Source organism: Lacerta agilis, chromosome 3, assembly GCF_009819535.1.
Source record: "Lacerta agilis isolate rLacAgi1 chromosome 3, rLacAgi1.pri, whole genome shotgun sequence".
Lineage (NCBI taxonomy): Eukaryota > Metazoa > Chordata > Lepidosauria > Squamata > Lacertidae > Lacerta > Lacerta agilis.
The window spans coordinates 73,944,689-73,963,050 of NC_046314.1; the positions used below are offsets into that span (position 1 = coordinate 73,944,689).

The 18,362-nt window shown below is 38.4% G+C and overlaps 1 protein-coding gene across 4 annotated transcripts in view; it reads right to left on the reverse strand.

Annotated features, from left to right (window-relative positions):
- Window positions 1–2,796: 2,796 nt before the first annotated feature.
- Window positions 2,797–18,362, reverse strand: part of ARID4B (AT-rich interaction domain 4B) — a 90,700-nt gene continuing 75,134 nt past the window's right edge. For all 4 annotated transcript variants that reach the window (XM_033144310.1, XM_033144309.1, XM_033144311.1 and 1 more), the window contains 7 exons: window positions 14,905–14,989; window positions 13,188–13,380; window positions 8,555–9,748; window positions 7,076–7,183; window positions 6,362–6,577; window positions 5,689–5,835; window positions 2,797–4,566 (listed from right to left, as the gene is read on the reverse strand). In XM_033144310.1, coding sequence (XP_033000201.1) covers window positions 4,436–4,566; window positions 5,689–5,835; window positions 6,362–6,577; window positions 7,076–7,183; window positions 8,555–9,748; window positions 13,188–13,380; window positions 14,905–14,989 — 2,074 coding nt within the window. In that variant the 3' untranslated portion in view covers window positions 2,797–4,435. The remainder of the gene's footprint in view (window positions 4,567–5,688; window positions 5,836–6,361; window positions 6,578–7,075; window positions 7,184–8,554; window positions 9,749–13,187; window positions 13,381–14,904; window positions 14,990–18,362) is intronic.

Sequence of the window (18,362 nt, forward strand, 5' to 3'; positions counted from 1 at the left end):
ATGGAGCAAATTGGGGGCAGGCTTCAGGGCATTGATTTTATTATACACAGGGCCATCTTAAGCACAGATGGCGCCATGGTGCAAAGATCCCTCTGGCACCCCCTCCCTTTCCCAGAATTTATAACTCGGGGCCCACCTCGTAGCCTTGCCCTGCCCGCCTCAGGTCCTTCGCAGACTCCTGGTTTCGACAAGATCAGCAGCTTTGGGGCTCCTCCAACCCACCCCCACGCATGCAGGAGGGAAAGGGGAGGCCGCCAGCAAAGCTGCACAGCTCCCCCACTTGCTGGGGCGCCTGCTTATAATAGAAATGTTATGGTTAACCTGTTGCTTTAAGGAAACATGAATTGGCATAAGACTTTCCCTACAGGGAAAGAAGGACAGCAAATACGTCAATCACATTCATAAGCTAGAACATAAGTTGATACATAGAACAAAGGCCTAACACAGATTCCCATGCATGCAAACTAACAGATCGGTGAGAACCAAGGTTTAGTTAACAATGCTTATTGCGCATGCGTATTAGATTAGGTAATGTACATGCGTACTAAACTGAAATGAAGTAATGAAATATGATTGGTTAATTTGAAATCCTTTGTCTGAAATGTTATAAATACCCCTGCCCAGACCTTTGGGTGGGGTTGCAGGCTTGCGAAAATGATTCGACTGTAACCCTTATTGCTTTGCAATAAAGAAAACAAAATGGACTCCTAGCTCCTCTAGTCTGAGTTTTATTGGTATAGCTCAGAAGAAGGGCCTTTTGCCCAATGCAACACTATGGCATAGAAACATGGGTCCTTTTAGATCTTTATGAGCATTACATAGAATGCCAGCATCACCACCATTAAATCACAGAACACATACGGAAACAAGAGTAAGATGATTGGATGGTGTACGAATCATGATAAAGACTCGTTTCTCATATGTTTTTGATAATAGTGGTGCTGAAAGTGGTGGTCTGCGATTTTTATGTTTCAGTCCATGGAGATGTGATTTGATGGCAGGGCACATCCCATATAAAAACTACAAGTTCAAGTGAATCTATATTATGGGATTCCATTTCTACCTGTGGGTGGGTGTTTTGTTGTCCCTCTTTTCTGATCACTGTGCCACCCTCTGATTTCTCTGTCCCCCTACCCCTGTTGCTTTGCTTTATCTTCTCCACCTCTTCCTTCTAGCTTTCCCTTCTTCCCCTCTAGTTGCTTCATTTCTCCCCTTCCCCTGAGATCCCCATTTGAGTGGATACCATTTTAGGCTGCAGGATAATATGATTAAATTCACGTTAGGCAATGCATTTTGGGGATTCTAATCTGCTGCCATCCAAGCCAAATGAGAACAGAGTGGCACTTACACAGGATTGCGGCCAGTGCCTGTTTGGGGGTGGGGCAATAAGAGCCTGGTGAGTCACACCACATGACTTTATAGCCACTGTAGTACTTGAGGGCGGCACATGGCAAGGGGGGGCACCTACTGTAGACCTATCTTCATAACCTTCTGACCCAACACTCTCATCCAACCCAGCACTCTTGTAACTGGCTTTAAACAGAAGGTGACATCAAGAGGATCTGTAATAATTAATTAAAAGACAGCTCTTTATATACCACAACCGTAAACAGATGCAATGCACAAGTAACAGTTTAAGTTACATTTTCAGCGCCAGCTGTAAAATCTTCCTCGTTCTTCCAGGCCTTTTGAGTATCTTAGATGTATGGACCTGTGGATTAACATGATGACAGATGGATTTATTGTTTTCTGGTACTGAACTGCTTATTTTGTGATACAAATTCTACAAATCAAGAACGCTTGCTGTGCTTCTGTTCTTGGGAGCTCTAAGGACTGGGCCCAGCCATAGAAGAACCTACAGCAAGTAGCCTCTCTGAACAGAACCATAGTCAGCAACTGTTCTGGAATATTATCAGTCCATTGAAGTAAAGAAGGTGTCAGCCTATTTTAACCATACTATGTTTTAATCAATGGTGTGCTGGGCAAGGGGACATTCCTAGGTACACTGCACATGAAACAGCATTTTGTAGTGTATTAGACATTTTTACAGAGTTAAAGATCCTGTTAGGTGCTGGTGTGAGTGAGTGCAACATCAGTGTCTGCAATGGAATCCAATGTTCCCAACTAATAACCAAAACAGTAAATATTAAAGCCCATCAGATACTTAATAGTTTAACTGCCCCAGCAAAAATGACTCTGCTTGTGCCAGAGGGCCTGGAAGAGAGGTATAGGTCTTCTGCTTTGCAAAGAGGATAAACAGTGAGAAGGACCCTGCTGTTTTTACATTCTCCTAGCCACAGTGCACATGGGAGAAATTCTTGCTTCTCCTCCAAGCCTTCTAGGTATGCCAAAGGAATTGGGAAAGAGGGTTTGACTGCAAGCACAAATAGTGGCTGGCTAGCAAGCCTCGACAAGATCTGTGGAATCTAATGCATCATCAATGACAATGGTACCAACATTGTAGATTAGATTAACTTGAAATTTGGCTCAGAGGTACATTTCTATGATCATTTGCTCCCAAACAACTGCTGCCAACTTACACTTGGTATAACTGATTCTCTGGCAGAAGACACATGCCTAAGATATATTGTTATCTATTTGTTATTATTATTGCTCTGGTTTTATATTTCATTTGTTTTCTCTATACTGTATGGAATCAAAAGGGAAATGATAGAAATGTTTACCAAAAAAAAAACCATAACCCGGGTAACCACCAATATATTAGCTAAACTGAGTTTATAGCTGGTAATCCTGAAGACACTGAAATGTCTTAATTAAACTGTTAGAAACAGAATCCAATATTCACAAACTATGGCATTTTATTTCGGAGGCCTTTGCTTACATTTATACAATATATTACATAATTCCATTGTCTGCAGAACCTAATATATATTTTATAGCTTTTCTTTATATGTCTTTCCTTCAATGTTTGTCAACAATTTTTTACAGTCCTGTACATATCTGAATAGCTTGAAACCATTTTTAATAAAATCAGTTACCTTTTAAGCACACACTACTAAGACTGAAAATGCTTTTCTTAGAAAAGTCAAATGTAAAGATTCTGACACTCTAGCATCTACAAACAGAAGGTTTGAAATTCTTACATGTTGTATTGCCAGAAAAAGAAATAAAACAAAAAAAGAAAAACATGCCAGCCCCCATAAGCCCAGCCAAAAAAAGTACACAGAACTACAATTAAAACAGTAAAACAATCTGTACAATAAAGTACTGTGTATTAACAGTGCCAGGTATTAAATAGCTTGAATGAACACTCCGCAATATACAAATGTCTTACAAAGTTGTGTAATTAAATACAAGTGCCAACCGAGAGAGGGCTTGGGATCCATACAACATAAAGTCAATAGAAGTGAAAACAGTTGAGCTGATTTGGGGTTTTGTACAAGGCAATTAAAAAAAAAGTATCTACCACTCAGTTAGCTATTTATATTATAAACAACTATCCCTTCTGTGGCAATGTTCTTCTCGACACCCATGTATAATATTAACACAGTTTACTCCTTCTTGAAGACCTCTCACTTGTAGCTCATAATAAAATAAGCATTACAAATGAAATATTTGTTGCTTTAACTGAAAAGAAACTTTTACAAGAAAACACAAAAATATAAGTGTTATAATTCATTATGAATAAATATACACTTTAAACTGGCTAAATACAATCTTTATACATTAAGATTTAATACAGTTTGTTAGCCATTTTCTTATTTTTTTCACAATGTATTTTTATCAAAATTAAAAAAAATACTGATTCATAGAAAAATGGCAAAGTACAGTAGTTTCATTCCAATTCCTGGGTTATTTAAAAACCCACAGTAACCTATTTAGCCTAATTCAAACCTGTAAACATTAGTCAGCCTTTTAAACAGAATCCTTATATTTGGTTATCAGGTCTGATGAGAAACATCCTATTGACGGCAGGTTTGGAATTAAATTACATGTGCTTGACTTGTACAGTTATAGCCACCGTAAGGTGACTTAGTTAAAAAACAATTGTCTTGTAAAAATGAAAATAGGTTCATTTTTCCTAAATAATGGAAAAATATCAAATGCTCCAGCTTTAACAAAATACCAGGGAATAGGTGAACAGTAAGCCACTTTTAACACATTAATTAGGCCTACCCAACAACTGTATGCTTACCGTATCCATTCTACTGGCAGTGAACAGCCTTCATTTGCCACAGTGGAAGGCCTTCAACTCACCACACAATTCCCAGACAAGTTGGAAACAATTATTGCTTGAGGAAAAGCAGTTTGTTGTACTTTTTCTTCAAAAAAAGTGCACTTAAGTGCAAAGTTAGCTTGTCAAGAAAAAAATTTAAATACAAAATAGTGCTTGTCTGAATTTTGTGCCACTGTGCAGTATAAAAAGTGGCCCTCAGCAGCCATTAAGTGCAAAGTGCTTAGGCAAGTCTTGCTGTCACCTGCACTCAACTGACATTCCATTCTGTGATGAACTCGACATAGGTGGATCCGCTAAACTTAACATAACTGCTGCTGTAATGGAACTAGAAGAAGGCGAGGAAGAGGATGATGACGTGGTAGCAGCACCTGTAACGTAGAGCAAAAAATTAAATACTCCCTGAAAAGAATAGTTACTGAAATCAAATAACATTTGGGGCATACATCGGCATTTTGTAAATACCTCCTGAATGCTTTTATAGTTGTGGTCATCTCTTCAGTGATACGTGTTGCTTTATTAAGCAATCTTAAGGGCATTTACAACACAATCATATACATGTTTATACTGAAGTAAGTCCTCTGGATTTCAGTGGGGCTTACTCACAGGTAAGTGGGTAAGACTGTAGCCTCAGTTCACTTTGGTGCACACAGACTGGCACATGTTAAGAAGGTATACTTCATTTTAATGGATTCACTTCTGTTACCAAGTTCATTTTTGCATTGAAGAAAAGCTCTATGAAGCCCAGTCTTGCAACAGAAGCCCAACCAGTAAAGGATTACCAATTTGCCCATCTTGTATTTTGTAAGGATTTTGCCTTTGATCTTAAGTGAAACAGTAAATGTAGCTGAAATGAAAGGAACTTGCTTCCATGTTGGTGTACTTAGGTTTGGGGTATTTGTCTGAAACATAGTAGTTTCACTTGCTTGAGAGTTAATTTTCCAGATGAGTTAAAGACTGCTGGGTGAGGCATGTCCCATATTCCAATAACTGCATTATCTCCCAGTTTAGACATTACATTTGAAGGAAAATGAGCAGCAAGGGAAAGGTAAATATGATCCGAAGATCCACTTCCCATCACACACTATACATAGGCTCACACTGTTGCTTTGCAATCAATCCTTTTTGTGCATTATCATTATATAGATCAGTTTGCCAGCTCCTTCTCCTGGCCTAATTAATAAACAGTACAAGTCAGGTAGCACTTGTGGATTGAGCGGTTACAATGAGATAATCCTAACTTTCTCACAAACGTGTTTCCCACTGGATGGGAAAGAGGTCTACATGGAGCAATTCCTGCCCTCTTCTTTTACAATGCAGCCACTGAGCATGTGAAAAATAACAATGTGAGAAGCAAGGGACAGCATTCAGGCTCAGATTAGGACAAGATTGAAACGGTCCCTTAATACTCACAAAATAATACCTAATATTTTAAGAGACACCCAAGAGGCAAATTCTAACTTTGTCAACATGTTCAAGACCTAATTACTTACTTTCCCGCTCTTTTTTCTTCAAACGTTTTCTTCTTCTGTCAATGGAAGCTACTTCAGATTTTAAAGACAAGTAATGTTTCCTGATTTCTTGTAGCTTTTCTTGTAGGATTGCTATGCGCTCTGTGCTGCTCATATTTTCCAGCTCAGCTGCAGAGAAAGGAACGTTCATTAGCTCAATGCAAAATCTTAATTCTTCCACCTTATGAAAAATAACACAAAATGAGGGATAGACCAAAACTGAAGGAGATGCAACAAATTTATAGCATTATACAAATTCTAGATTTAATTAAATAGAAGTTGGGCAGTGTTAAGAAATAAATGATTCTTTATAGAAAACTGGGAAGACAGGATGAGCCTACTTATTCTTGTATCAGTAGCTACTGCCACTAGGAAGCAAATACCGGTAATCACCACCCACAAAAACCTACCAACCCACCACCTATGTATATTTATTTTGCCATAAGATTTCATGGCAAAGAGTCTGCTTCATTAGATGCAACATGAAAGCTTATGGTCTAATAAATCTCTTAAGTCTTTAAAATACTACAACCGTATTTGCCTTTGTTGCAAAACAGGCTAACATGGGTCATTCCCTTGCCCCTCCAACAACCTTGGGGGTACAGAAGGTACACATTCAAAAGTGCAGGCACAGCAACAAGAAATCCATACTTACACATCTGAAAACTCCATTTGTAAAGTTTTGGCAAGCGATTGTTCTGCTCCTTGAGATCAGAATCCTTCTCTCCATTTTTGCCACACTTTCCTGGAGACTGTGTTCTTGCTGGAGATTTGGTATTCTGGGACTTCATTGCTGCAGGAACTGATTTTGCTGGCTGAGATTTGGTGATACTTTCTCCAGCAGAAAGTTCTTCACTATCACTGCTGTTTGCTGAAGAAACACACAACAAATACACTGTATAGGTTTAGCATATTCCTAAAAATCTCAGCACCCCTTTGAATGTTTGTTTCCAATTGTAAGATGCATCTCTTACTGCGGGGTAAAACTAATCTTGACACAGACAATCTGGCTGCAATCTTCCAATAAAAACCAAATGGCAGTTTTAAATAGATAACTGGAAGAGAAAAATGTAACACTTGTTTCCATAGAGATGAGGGATACCTGGCCCTGGTGCCAGAGGACAAGGAATTCCACAACAGGATATGAGTTACGCAGCCTTATCACTTATGAGAACTCATTCTGGGAAGGGGGGGATATACAGGTTGTTTTTTGTATGTACAGATTCTATAACTTCTTCATTCCAACAACAATGCAAAATGCATTCACTTGTGAGAAACATGAATGATATTAAGGTTTGAGCCAAAAGTAGGCCCAAAACTGTTGCAAAGACATTTTCTAAAGTTTGAAGCTGAAGTTTGCTATACTTACGTTTGCTTTTCTTTTTGTTGTTCACCACAGATGCTTTGTGACTTCTTTTTTGCTTTTTTGAGGAACCACCTCCCTGGACATCTTTGAGCCTTTTTTGGCTTGGACAAGCTTTAGTAAAATAACAGCAAGAACAAGATATTACACAATGTATTTTACATACCAGAGACACAAATGTTTACTTTTTAAATGATGAAGTGGAATTAACTTAAAATATCTGCTTCCTGTTTCAATGCAAATTCTCTAAAGTAAGTAGGCCTAGACCAAAAAAGAGACATACCCATGTGGGAAAAAACCGCATGCACAACCTGAGCTTTGCTTGCTGCTTTTGTCTCAGCAGTTGCTACTGAAGAGGCAAACCACTGTTCAGTTTAGAAAGCATCTTGCCTCTAAGGCAGTGGAAACTAATGTGGCAAAAGCAGGATGTGAAGTTGCAGCTGTGTGTGTGGTCCTTTCCTGCACAGCCATATCCCCTTTTTGGGTCCCAGCCATAGAAAATATGAATGGTAGATACTTTGATTTATTCAAAGCAAGGATTTTGTTAGATGATTCCTTAAAACTGAGAGAAGAAAGAACAAGACATATGTTATTAAAATAAACTTTCAAGCAACAGTCTGTTCATTTTAATAGAATGATAAAGTAATGGTCACTCTTAGTTTAGAAATCCCTTTAGAAAATATGAAAAATATGCAATACTCCTACCTACCATACTAGGGATAAAATTTAATAGAATAGGAACACTTAATCATGCTTGTACGTTTTTTGAAAGATCTAGTTATTTTCAACTGTCTATTAATCTAACTAAGTCTGAGACAATTTTATCCTAGTTTCTAAAGACAGTAATCTACATTTCACAGGACATGTAAAACTACTACGCTGAACAACAGATAACATGAACAGAGCAGAAATGGAAGAATGCTGTAGAGCAAACCAGGATTGGTTGGCAGTGACAAGTGGATAAAGAAGATCAAATGTGCAGTCTGATGTCCTCTTCAGTCAGCTGCACCATTCTTTAGCAAAATATATAAATATTGTACTGTAGTTAATACTGTACTGAAATTCAAAACAATTTTGTTAGATCCCATGGTCAACTATAATCTACTAGACCATATAATCTATTAGACTGTAGCCATTCAATTACATTTTTGGGATAACCTTTCAGATAACAAAATATTTTCATTCTCATTTGTGAGATAAACTTGTGCAAAGAATAGTGGCACATTAACATAGTTCAATATTAATATCAGACTCCTAACATCTCTCATTTTAAATAAAGAATAAGATGCATAAAATATATGGGGCTGAATCTGTTCCCGGAAGGGAAGTCTTGGGTCCAACCCACTGATAATTATATTCCATTTCCTGAACAGTAGTTTCCACAGAGATTTAAGACATCTTCAAGACAGACAGAAACCTCTGAACTCAACACAATAATAATGAATTTGGAGAAGTGATAAAAGCTAAATGGCACAATATTTATACCTTTCTCAGTGTGTTCTGGTTGATTGCTGCTGCTGGAGCTGACACTGGCATCAAAGCCTGTAGGAGATATATTTCCTTCAGACTGCAGGTCCTGCAGTTCCCCTACAACACTGTCCACCTCAATTGTGCTATCCGTTTCACTCTTGATGCTTCGTACCTCTTCTTGATTTGGTGCCAGTGGTTCAGACACAGACGTGCTGGACTGATGTCTGCTGGATTCTGCTACTGTTACAGACGGGGGCGATTCAGGTGTTGTGGGAGGGGTGTTTAGTACGGAATTACTGCCACTGCTTGGGAATTCAACTTTTTTGTCATTCGTTTCAGCTGGCTTCTCCTCAACAGGTTTCATTTCTGAGCTGATTGGCAAAGGTCTTTCAGATTTAGAGCTGGGCAAAGAAGTCTCTTCTACGAGAGTTTGAAGGTGTTGCTCCGGTGTAGCATCCTCAGAAGACGCATGTGGCGGGGAAGCTGCTGCCTCTGTGTCAGAGTCTGAAAAAAGCTCCTTGAGAGTTTTTTTAGGCCACTGCCCCTGAATACTCGACCAGACATCTTTTCGATCTTTAGCTCTGGTATTTTGAAGCCTTTCGTCAGAGTTGGTTAGAAGCTTTACTCTCTTCTCTGCCACTTCAGAGAAACCTGAATAAAAAGCATTTGTCCGTAAGGATTTCCTTTTCTCATCCAAACCATTGTACTTCTTAGTTGGTGTTATTTTTAATTTAGTTTTCCCCTCATCTTCATCTGAGGAGCTGTTGCTACTGTTTTCCAAACTTAACATGTCTTTGCCATTTGATTTTTCATCCTTGATATTAGGTGACCCAGTTTTTACACATTCCTCTGGGACACAATATTTTCGTTTTCCACGTTTTACTGGGGGCTTTATTTTATCCGCTGCCTCTTTTTTGACCTCTTTCTTCTTCTTGGTGGCTTCGTTCTCTCCCTCATAATCAGTATCATCAGATAGTTCTGCCAATTCTTTTCGTAGTCTTTCCGGAGATTTGGGTGCTGGTTTGGATGCTGTGGCATCTGAAAGGGATTTGACCTCTTCTGGAAAGGGCAAGCTGTTCTGCTCTTTTGGACAGAGTTCATTGTTACCTTGGCTCATAGCCTCATCTTGCGGTTCTTCCTTACCATTATTATAAACACTTGGAGGACTTTGGTCATCATCTTGCTCGCTGTCATCAGAGCTTTCAGAAGCTGGAGAAGGAACCAAGAAAATCAATTGCAAAAACCATCATCCTAACTATATTTCTTGATATATTAAAATTATATTGATACAAAAACATTTGTTTTAGGCTTCAAAATCTTTATATCTGTTGAAATTAGGCATACAAAAATCTTAAAAAGCAAATCAAACATGATTTTTTTTAAAAAAATAATAATGCTAGAGCTATACTGGTCCAGTTCTTGCTTTGCAGTTCTCACAATGCTGCTGGGTAATTATACCAAGGAACTTGTATAGTATTTTGGAACTCTATAAGTGATTGAGGCCCTGATAAATACATCTTCACTCATAGGAGCACGATACACATATGCATGCATGCAAAGATCTTCCCAGTTAAGCATACAAATTACATGCTCATCTCTTATAGCACTGATAACCTGATGGATAGAATGGGATGCCTAGGTGTTACACCTAATATGCAATCACATATAAGTAAGATTGCTAATCACGTGTTTAGCAATGTGCACGAAATACATGGGGTTTCCTCCCGTGTGGCATTCTTTTGAGAGAGGGTGGGTTATGGGTTTGTTTTTGTTCTTGTCTTTATTGTGTTTTCTGTTTTTTATATCTTGTATTTTTATGTTGTGAACTGCCCCGAGATCTATGGACGCAGGGCAGTATACAAATTTAATAAATAATAATAAAATGATTATTATTTTGCAAATGCTGCCCATGATCCAAAATGGTGATCCCTGTAATTAAGGTTACTGGGTTTTTTAAAATTTAAACTAGAACTTCTGCTTGAAACCTGGATATTAATATAATTACTTTAATGCATTGAAAGTTAACTGCTATACTTCCTGTTATTCCCTAGAACTAAAAATATATTAAACTGGAAATATAAGTATTTTTACTATCCAGAATCTCAACCTAATGTTTTGTGTTTTTTGTCTTCAAATAACCTTAAATTCAGAAAGAAATATTACAGCTGAAACAGGCCCATGCAGATCTTGTCTGAGGACCCAGGGCAGGAGTATTGTTAGAATAAAGTTATAAACTCAAATAGCATAAGTCCAGCCAGGCCCTGGCAGGCCTGCCACCCCCCACCCGGCTGGATTAGCCCTCCAAGGTCCTGGGCAAGTGTACTCAGCTGCCCTATGCTCTGTGCGGGTCTGGGCTAAAATGCCTCACCAGTCCTCAATCCAGTGTGTAACATCAGCAGCTTTTTATTTTTAAAAAAATCATTGAAGTGAACACTGGAAGCTCTAATAAGAGTTGGAATATTGGTCCATCTAGCTAAGTATTGTCTAAACTGCTCTACACACTTCTCCAAGTTTACAGGCAGGGGTGTCTTCCTCAGCCCTAACTGAAGATGCTGAAAATTGAATCCAGGTATTCCTGCACACAAAACTTGTGTTTTACCAATGAATGATAACACTTCGGGTGGGGGTGGGGGTTGCAAAAAGTAATATTATTACTGCTTCTCCACAAGTTTTTGCATCGAAAACCATACTTTTTATGTTTATTGATGCAAACTGGACCTTTAGATACAATAAAAACCTTTACACAAACACCACAAAAATAAATATTCTTTTCTCAAACAATCTAAGATAGCTTGTAACTTGCAATACAAATGATGAAACAGACTCAAAGGAAAGTGCACGAGACGAAAAGGAAATGAGGATGGTTTTATCAGAGAAATGGCTTTAAAAAGGAAATGCAATATTCTTTGGAGGATAAAAGTGAATCAATCCCACATGTTCTAAGACTGTAGAATTAGAAAGGAAAGAACGAAGACTCCCTAAAGAAGCATCATAACTTAAGAGTATGCTTCCATTGTGAGAAATGACAGATTGATACCATATTGTATGGGACCAGGTCCAACATTCAAACAACTGAGCAATCAATTCCATGAGCCCAAGGGGACTTTATATTTATCTTCTTGATCAGCAGCTTGTTGATCAAGATGGCTTTTAAAACTTAGAAGATTTTCATGGAGAGCGGCTGTTCAGAAAAATCAGCCAATAATTCCCTTCGGCAAACACAAGCCTTTGGGCTCTGCTAAAGTAGTTTGTTGGATTCTGACACAAGACTAGAAGCCACAAGTTTGTTTAAGGAGGAATGGAACTACTAGGATGTGGGTGAAATTAAACAAAAAGTTAAAATGTGAGTTGCAATATCTAGTAACAGACAGAAAAGCAAAAATGTGTTCGTGTCCATTTGTTCTAAAAAAAAAAATGTTAGAACAAACTAGGAACAGATGAATGTAGATGGTAGGAAACTAAAGAACAACAAAGGAGAGGGGGCAACTTACTCATACAAAGACATTCTGCTAGGAGAATACATGATTACTTACTCTGGCCTGCTATAGTTTTCCTGTTTCTTAATGAGCCTAGATTCTTATCCATACTTTGTACTTAGTAAATGAATGGTCATGCTTATGCTAGTCACCAGTAGTATTGATTTCAAAATACATGAATGTGTTTTCCTTTCTTCTTTATCAGCTATCTCTTATCTTTACCTTCTGTTCTCTCCTTGAGTGAGATCCAACATAATGTTAGCACAAGATGTTTGAGAGCTGACATTGTCATGTGAGTCACCATACACAAACTTATGTGTCACAGACACTACTAATAATAATAGCTAGGTGTTGCACTACATCTTACACACAATACTAATTGAATTTGGCTTTTGTGCTAAGCTAAGAACAATACTTCCATGATGGAGAAATAATTTCTAGATCCCCATATTTAAACAGATTACATCAGTAGAGATAATTTCCTCAAGTATTGTAATTCTAAACATTCATGCTATTGTGGTAGGAGTAAACACATCAGTACTGTATTTCCTTGATCACTGCAGCAAAATAAGCAACATTTGCTCCATTTTACCTTTGGGTTCAACCCATGAAATGTAAAGAAATAAAACAGAAAATTTAGAGTATTTGCTCCAAGAAATAAAGACTGCATCTCCACTGCACATAATCCTTATACAAAAGATTACTTCATTGCACAATGCATGCAGCATATGAATACAGTACAAAAAAGTTACAAACCAATTAAAACTTCCAAAACTTAATAAGAAATAGCTATTTTCTGTGCAATTTTCCATTTAGTGTTGGATTGTTTCTTAGCATCAACCTCACAAATGTGTCCACAGAATTTACTAGTCCACCAATGGAAAAATTAAATAATTATTAACATGTATTCTCAAACACGTGGTTGCATAACTGTTGCCCTTGACGCTGATACATATCACTACATTAAAACATTTAGAGATGAGTGTATGTGTTAGTTATTAATGGCAGTTTGACAAAGCTCACCAAGGCTTTCTTGTCTCCTTGTCTGAACATGGTTCTTATTCCCTAAAGGCAACTAGACAAGAGTCTGTTTAAAGCCTGTGCTACATAAAGGATTCTCTTCCCTAGTGCTAGAAAAATGTTTGCACAATAAACTGAAACATGTCTATTACCTTGCAGTCCATTAAGGATAGAAATAATCTCTGAAGATTTATTTGGAGCAGCTTCAGAAGTTTTGGCTTCAGTGCAGTCTGATTTGGATGCCATCTCAGGTGATATACTGGCATGAAAAGGTGGTTTTGATGAGCGTCGCAATTTAAACGTTTTAGGAGAATATTTTTCATCTTTCTCTTTGTCTGCTTTATTCTAGTGTATAAGAAAAATATATTCAGTTAATTAAGCCATACTATTTATCTTAAGAGTTTTGAGCATAAAACTCTGCAAAGGTATCACACATGCTGTGGAGAAGGAAGCTTAATGGAGCAGATATTAAACCTTCTACAAGAGTTCCATAAGTGGAATTTTATCTTTGTTACATAATGAATTTCTGGCAACAAACAAACAAACAAGAAAAATACAAATCCCAAATATGTGTATAGACACATATACACGCTTTCCTGTGAAATTGGTGAGGGCGTACCTTCTGAAATTTTGGAAACAGTTCTGCTGCTGCGCAGAAGCTGTTCACGTCTCTCCTCATAAATGAACTTGGGGTTGAACCTCCAGAATGCTAAGAATGTGAGGGTTGCATCCAGTGGTGTCACTCAGCTGACTAAAGCTTCCATCAGTGGAATGGAGAGGGAAGCGTTATTTGGCAAACCCCGCTTACAGACCCTCTAAATCTGTTCCAAAGGTTTGGGGATCCTTCAGAGCAGATTTGGAGGAAGGGGCCCTGCAGTGTAAAAGGGAAATAACCAAAAATGGCTTTCCTCCTTGCTCCACTGATTGAACCCTTTGTCTACTGAATGACATCATTGGATACAAGCCTGCCAAGATGGAGCATTATTAGGACCCATGCTGAGTCGTGCTCACTCTCTGGGAAACAATGGTCTAACCAGGTCGTTGATTCTAGGTCCTGTCAAGGGACATCTCAAAACAGCGTGAAAACTATAAGTAAGTGAAAAGCTTCTTTATACAGTCGTACCTCGTGCTGCATTCGCTGCAGGTTGCGAATGGCGCGGGTTACGAACGCAGCAAACCTGGAAGTGTTTACTTCTGGGTTTCGCCACGTGGTCTGCGCATGCGCAGAAGTGTTCTTCACAGGTCGCGCATGCGCAGAAGCGTGATATCACGCTTCCGCGCATGTGCGATATCGCCGCTCAGGTTGCGGACTTTTCGTGGTGCAAACGGCACCCTGGAACGGATCGTGTCCGCAACCCGAGGTACCACTGTATGTATGACACTGGAGATAGTCTCAGTGTAGTCGTAAATGGAGTCTGAGGGTTTTCATTCTTAAATTGCACTTCCTTTTTCTATCATGGATTTCTCATATTTGCTTGGAAAAAAGCTCTATGATATTGGAAATTGTGAACGTTCCATACTGGATAAAGGGCAGTATATAAATCTATATAACAAACAAACAAACAAACAAACAAACAAACAGTTATCTAACTAAGCAACAATGGGCCAATAAAAACACACACACACTGCCTACTGCTGTGTTTCAATGAATAAGTTGCCAAACATATAATATGGGTCTGATATAGGATGACTGGCTTTGTCCTTCACAGTCAACAGTATTATGTTAACTCAGAGGTACGTAATGACAAGTAAATATGAAACAACATTCTTGTGGCACTGAAATTCCCTCCAACTAGAACAGCTGCTATCATAAATTTCTCCTCCACTTATTCATATGAATATATTCAGCAGTAGTCCAAAGTCATCTACCTTTATTTTCTTCCGGTGCTTTATTTTTGGCACATTTTTGTCAGCTGGTCTCACTATCTTCTCTGCTTTGATCCATTCATCATACCTACAAGGGAATAAAATACATAAAGTTACACTTTGGGAGATATTCAAAGCATGGTCTTCAGCAGGGGTAGCCAATATGGTGCTTCCAGATCTTGTTGGACACCAACTCCCATCAATCCCAGCCAACATGGCAGATGGTCAGAGATGATGGGAGTCGGAGTCCAATAGTACCTGGAGGGTCCAGATTGATTTCCCCAAGTCTACAGGAACAACAAGTAGAAATACGTATTTTCCACTAGAAATGATATTACATGAATAGCAACAGCAACAATAACCTAACATTTACAGAGTACCTGAAAAACATGGGAGGGCAATCTTCAGCTTCCTGGCACTAATATGCTTCTTTCTTTAGAACTTCAAGGTCTATCAGACAGAGCCAGAAACAAAAGAATGGCTGACGGCCAGATGCAACTGATAGCTCAGGTGGGGATAAATACCTCCTTCACTTCATAAGTCTTTCATTGGGTTAACTGGCAGATGCAAGTACAAATCTACTATATATGAGTTACTACAGGCCAAGGGTTCCAAACAAACCCTAGAACTGTCCAGCAGAGCTGCAGTACTCATTTTGCTGTTGAGGAATCCTTGAGGCTTAGAGATTAGCCAGCTACAGCAGATTTAAAACAACAACAACAACAACAACAACAACCCTGAAGTTAAACAGTTCTGAGTCAGAAATCAGAGATCTGCCAGGACCCTGGTGCACCTTTTACCTGCCTTACTTTGGAGTATTGAGTTTCACATATATTCTTACTGAAAACCTTGTAATAACTTTTTAAGGTAGGGCCATTATCATCTCTATAGTGCAGCTGTGGGGCTGAAACAAAGGACTTGTTCCTACATAATGCTAAACTATGGTTTAAGGGTACGTGGATGAGCCAAAATAAGCCTGAGCAAAGCACAGAGCTCACATTCTCTCTCTCCCACGTTGCCAGGAGGCCTTCTACTAAATTTATTTTGTTTCAAAGAACCTCCTGACTTAAAATGAAAAGTGGTTAGTTGTTAGTGAATCTGGCTTGTTCAGGAGCTAACCACTGTAAGGCAGGATTCCTGCTTTGCACATTACACTGATGAAATTCTTTGTAACTGAACAAAACCAGTAGAAGCCTTCTTCCTATGTGAGTAGAGGGAAAGCATGTAAGTCCTTGGGATTGTTGAGGCTCATTCATACTAAACCATAGTGTTATGTGTGAAGAGCCCAAAGAGAGTGAGCAGCTTGCTTTAAGACAACCCAATGAGTTCATGGCTGGTACAAAATGAACACTTCAGAGTTCCAGAGCTCAAGCTCATTTTCTAAGCCACTATACTATACTAACTCTTTGTATTCTAGATCATTTTCCTGGGACACAGAAGTACTCCCATTATTTAAATATGGAATATGGAAAGCTGACAATTCAAGCTAAAGACCACTGAGCAGATTTACATGCTGGAGTAAGTTCTTAAGAGTAAGAATAACAAAATCAGCATTACTAGTAGTTTAATAAAATCAGGAGTTTATCTCCATGAACCAAACCATTTACAGGTTTTATTCTGAAGGCCAGAGGAAGAATTATTATTAACAAGATCCCAAAGTATTGGTTAAAAAATCCTTTAAGATAATATCTTTTTAAGCACATAAGAAGAGCCCTGCTGGATCAGACCAAAGTCCCATCTAGTCCAGTATTCTGTTCTCACAGTAGCAGGCCAAAGCACATGGGAAGCCTGCAGGCAGGACATGAGAGCAACAACACTCTCTGCAGTTGTACTACCCAGGAATGGGTGTTCAGAGGCATACCAACACTATTACTGGAGTCAGCACGTACTTTGTTATCTCCAGTAATCACTTTGAAATAATTCAGAAACTTTTAATGGCAATTAAATGTAGCTTATGCTTTGACTAACTTTTACAAAATGAAAAACAAAATATTCAAAGCAAGAAGAACCATAAATACATTATTTTAACTTACTGATAGCATATCATACAGAATTCTGGCAGTCATATTCATCCAACTCAGGAGACAGAATGAAAGTTGCTTAACATTTAAAATTCAGCAGAAAGAGTATGAATGAGTTGCCACTTTGTTAGCGCTAGCACTGTTGAACACATAGTTAACAGCTGTTTCAAGCTGAAGGCCATATTTCCCTACCTCAAAGAAGTGTCTAAACAGAAATTGTATGAGTCAGGCTATGAATCAATGCTATTTTCTTCCACAAAAGAAGACTGCAGGGTCTACATTTGATTGACAGAACTGAAACTCCTAGCTGTCTCTTTCCTTCCAACAACTCCAATCACCAAATATTGCTGGCACCTACTAAAAATAACTATCTACTCACCTAAGCATTCTGAGTCTCTTAATGAACGAATGTATGTAGACCCTCCACCCATTCTGTCTCAGGTCCTGTAGCAATTTAATTCTGATTATGCAAAACTGACAATTCCTTGATTTGCTTAGAATTCACATGGGATCCCTAGCCTAAATCATCTGTGTAAATATTGATATACAGTAAACACATGTCGTCTGTCCAAGGGTTATAGAATTACAAACCAACAGTGAAGGGTCTACAATTATGATGTGAGGCATTAGTTGAAAGACAAATGTGAAAATCTCAATTTGCTATTGCTTTTTTGAGTTGGAGCATGGAGGGAGGATACAGAGAACCACAAAGGTATGCTTTTATTATTAAATTGCTTTGAAGAACAACAGGCCGCAAAGGCAATGAGAAAGCAACTTATTAGGCGCACACACCCTAAATATAACCACCAAAGATCACTCTCTTGTCTCTCTCTCTCTCTCTCTTACACACACACACACACACACACACACACACCTGTATGCCTAGATTACAGGACAAAAAGTTCTACTCCGTTTTCTACTTTATGGCCTGAGGCTGAAAAGTCCAAGCTACAGATTTAGGGTTTGCATTTCTTGTAGGGAATTTGCAAGAGCCTCGGGGCACAACCTCTAGGGGAAATTTAAACTAGTGTCACATGACTTTATGTCTATTGAGTACAACATTTCTAAGGGTCACACTCAAAGTTAAACATACATAATAGAAACCCTTCAGTAACTAAACAATCACATGAATTAAGAGGATTCTCTAGCCCTTATGTTGAAGTATTATCTCAATCTATCCCTCAAAAGCTAGAGTTTCAAACCGGAATACATTCAACAGGAATCACCCAAGCCACAATTAAGACTTTATAGTCAACCGCTCACAAATGTATCATTTCTACATACTAACACCAATATCATTTCAAAACTTAACTATAGCTGTTCTTGGATCTCTTATAAATAAAAATAGTTTAAAGCCTATAAATAAAAATTCTCTTTCACAATGAAGCAAGTAAAGCCTGAGCTCAATTTTCAACTTCTTTCTAATGCTAGGGAGAAATA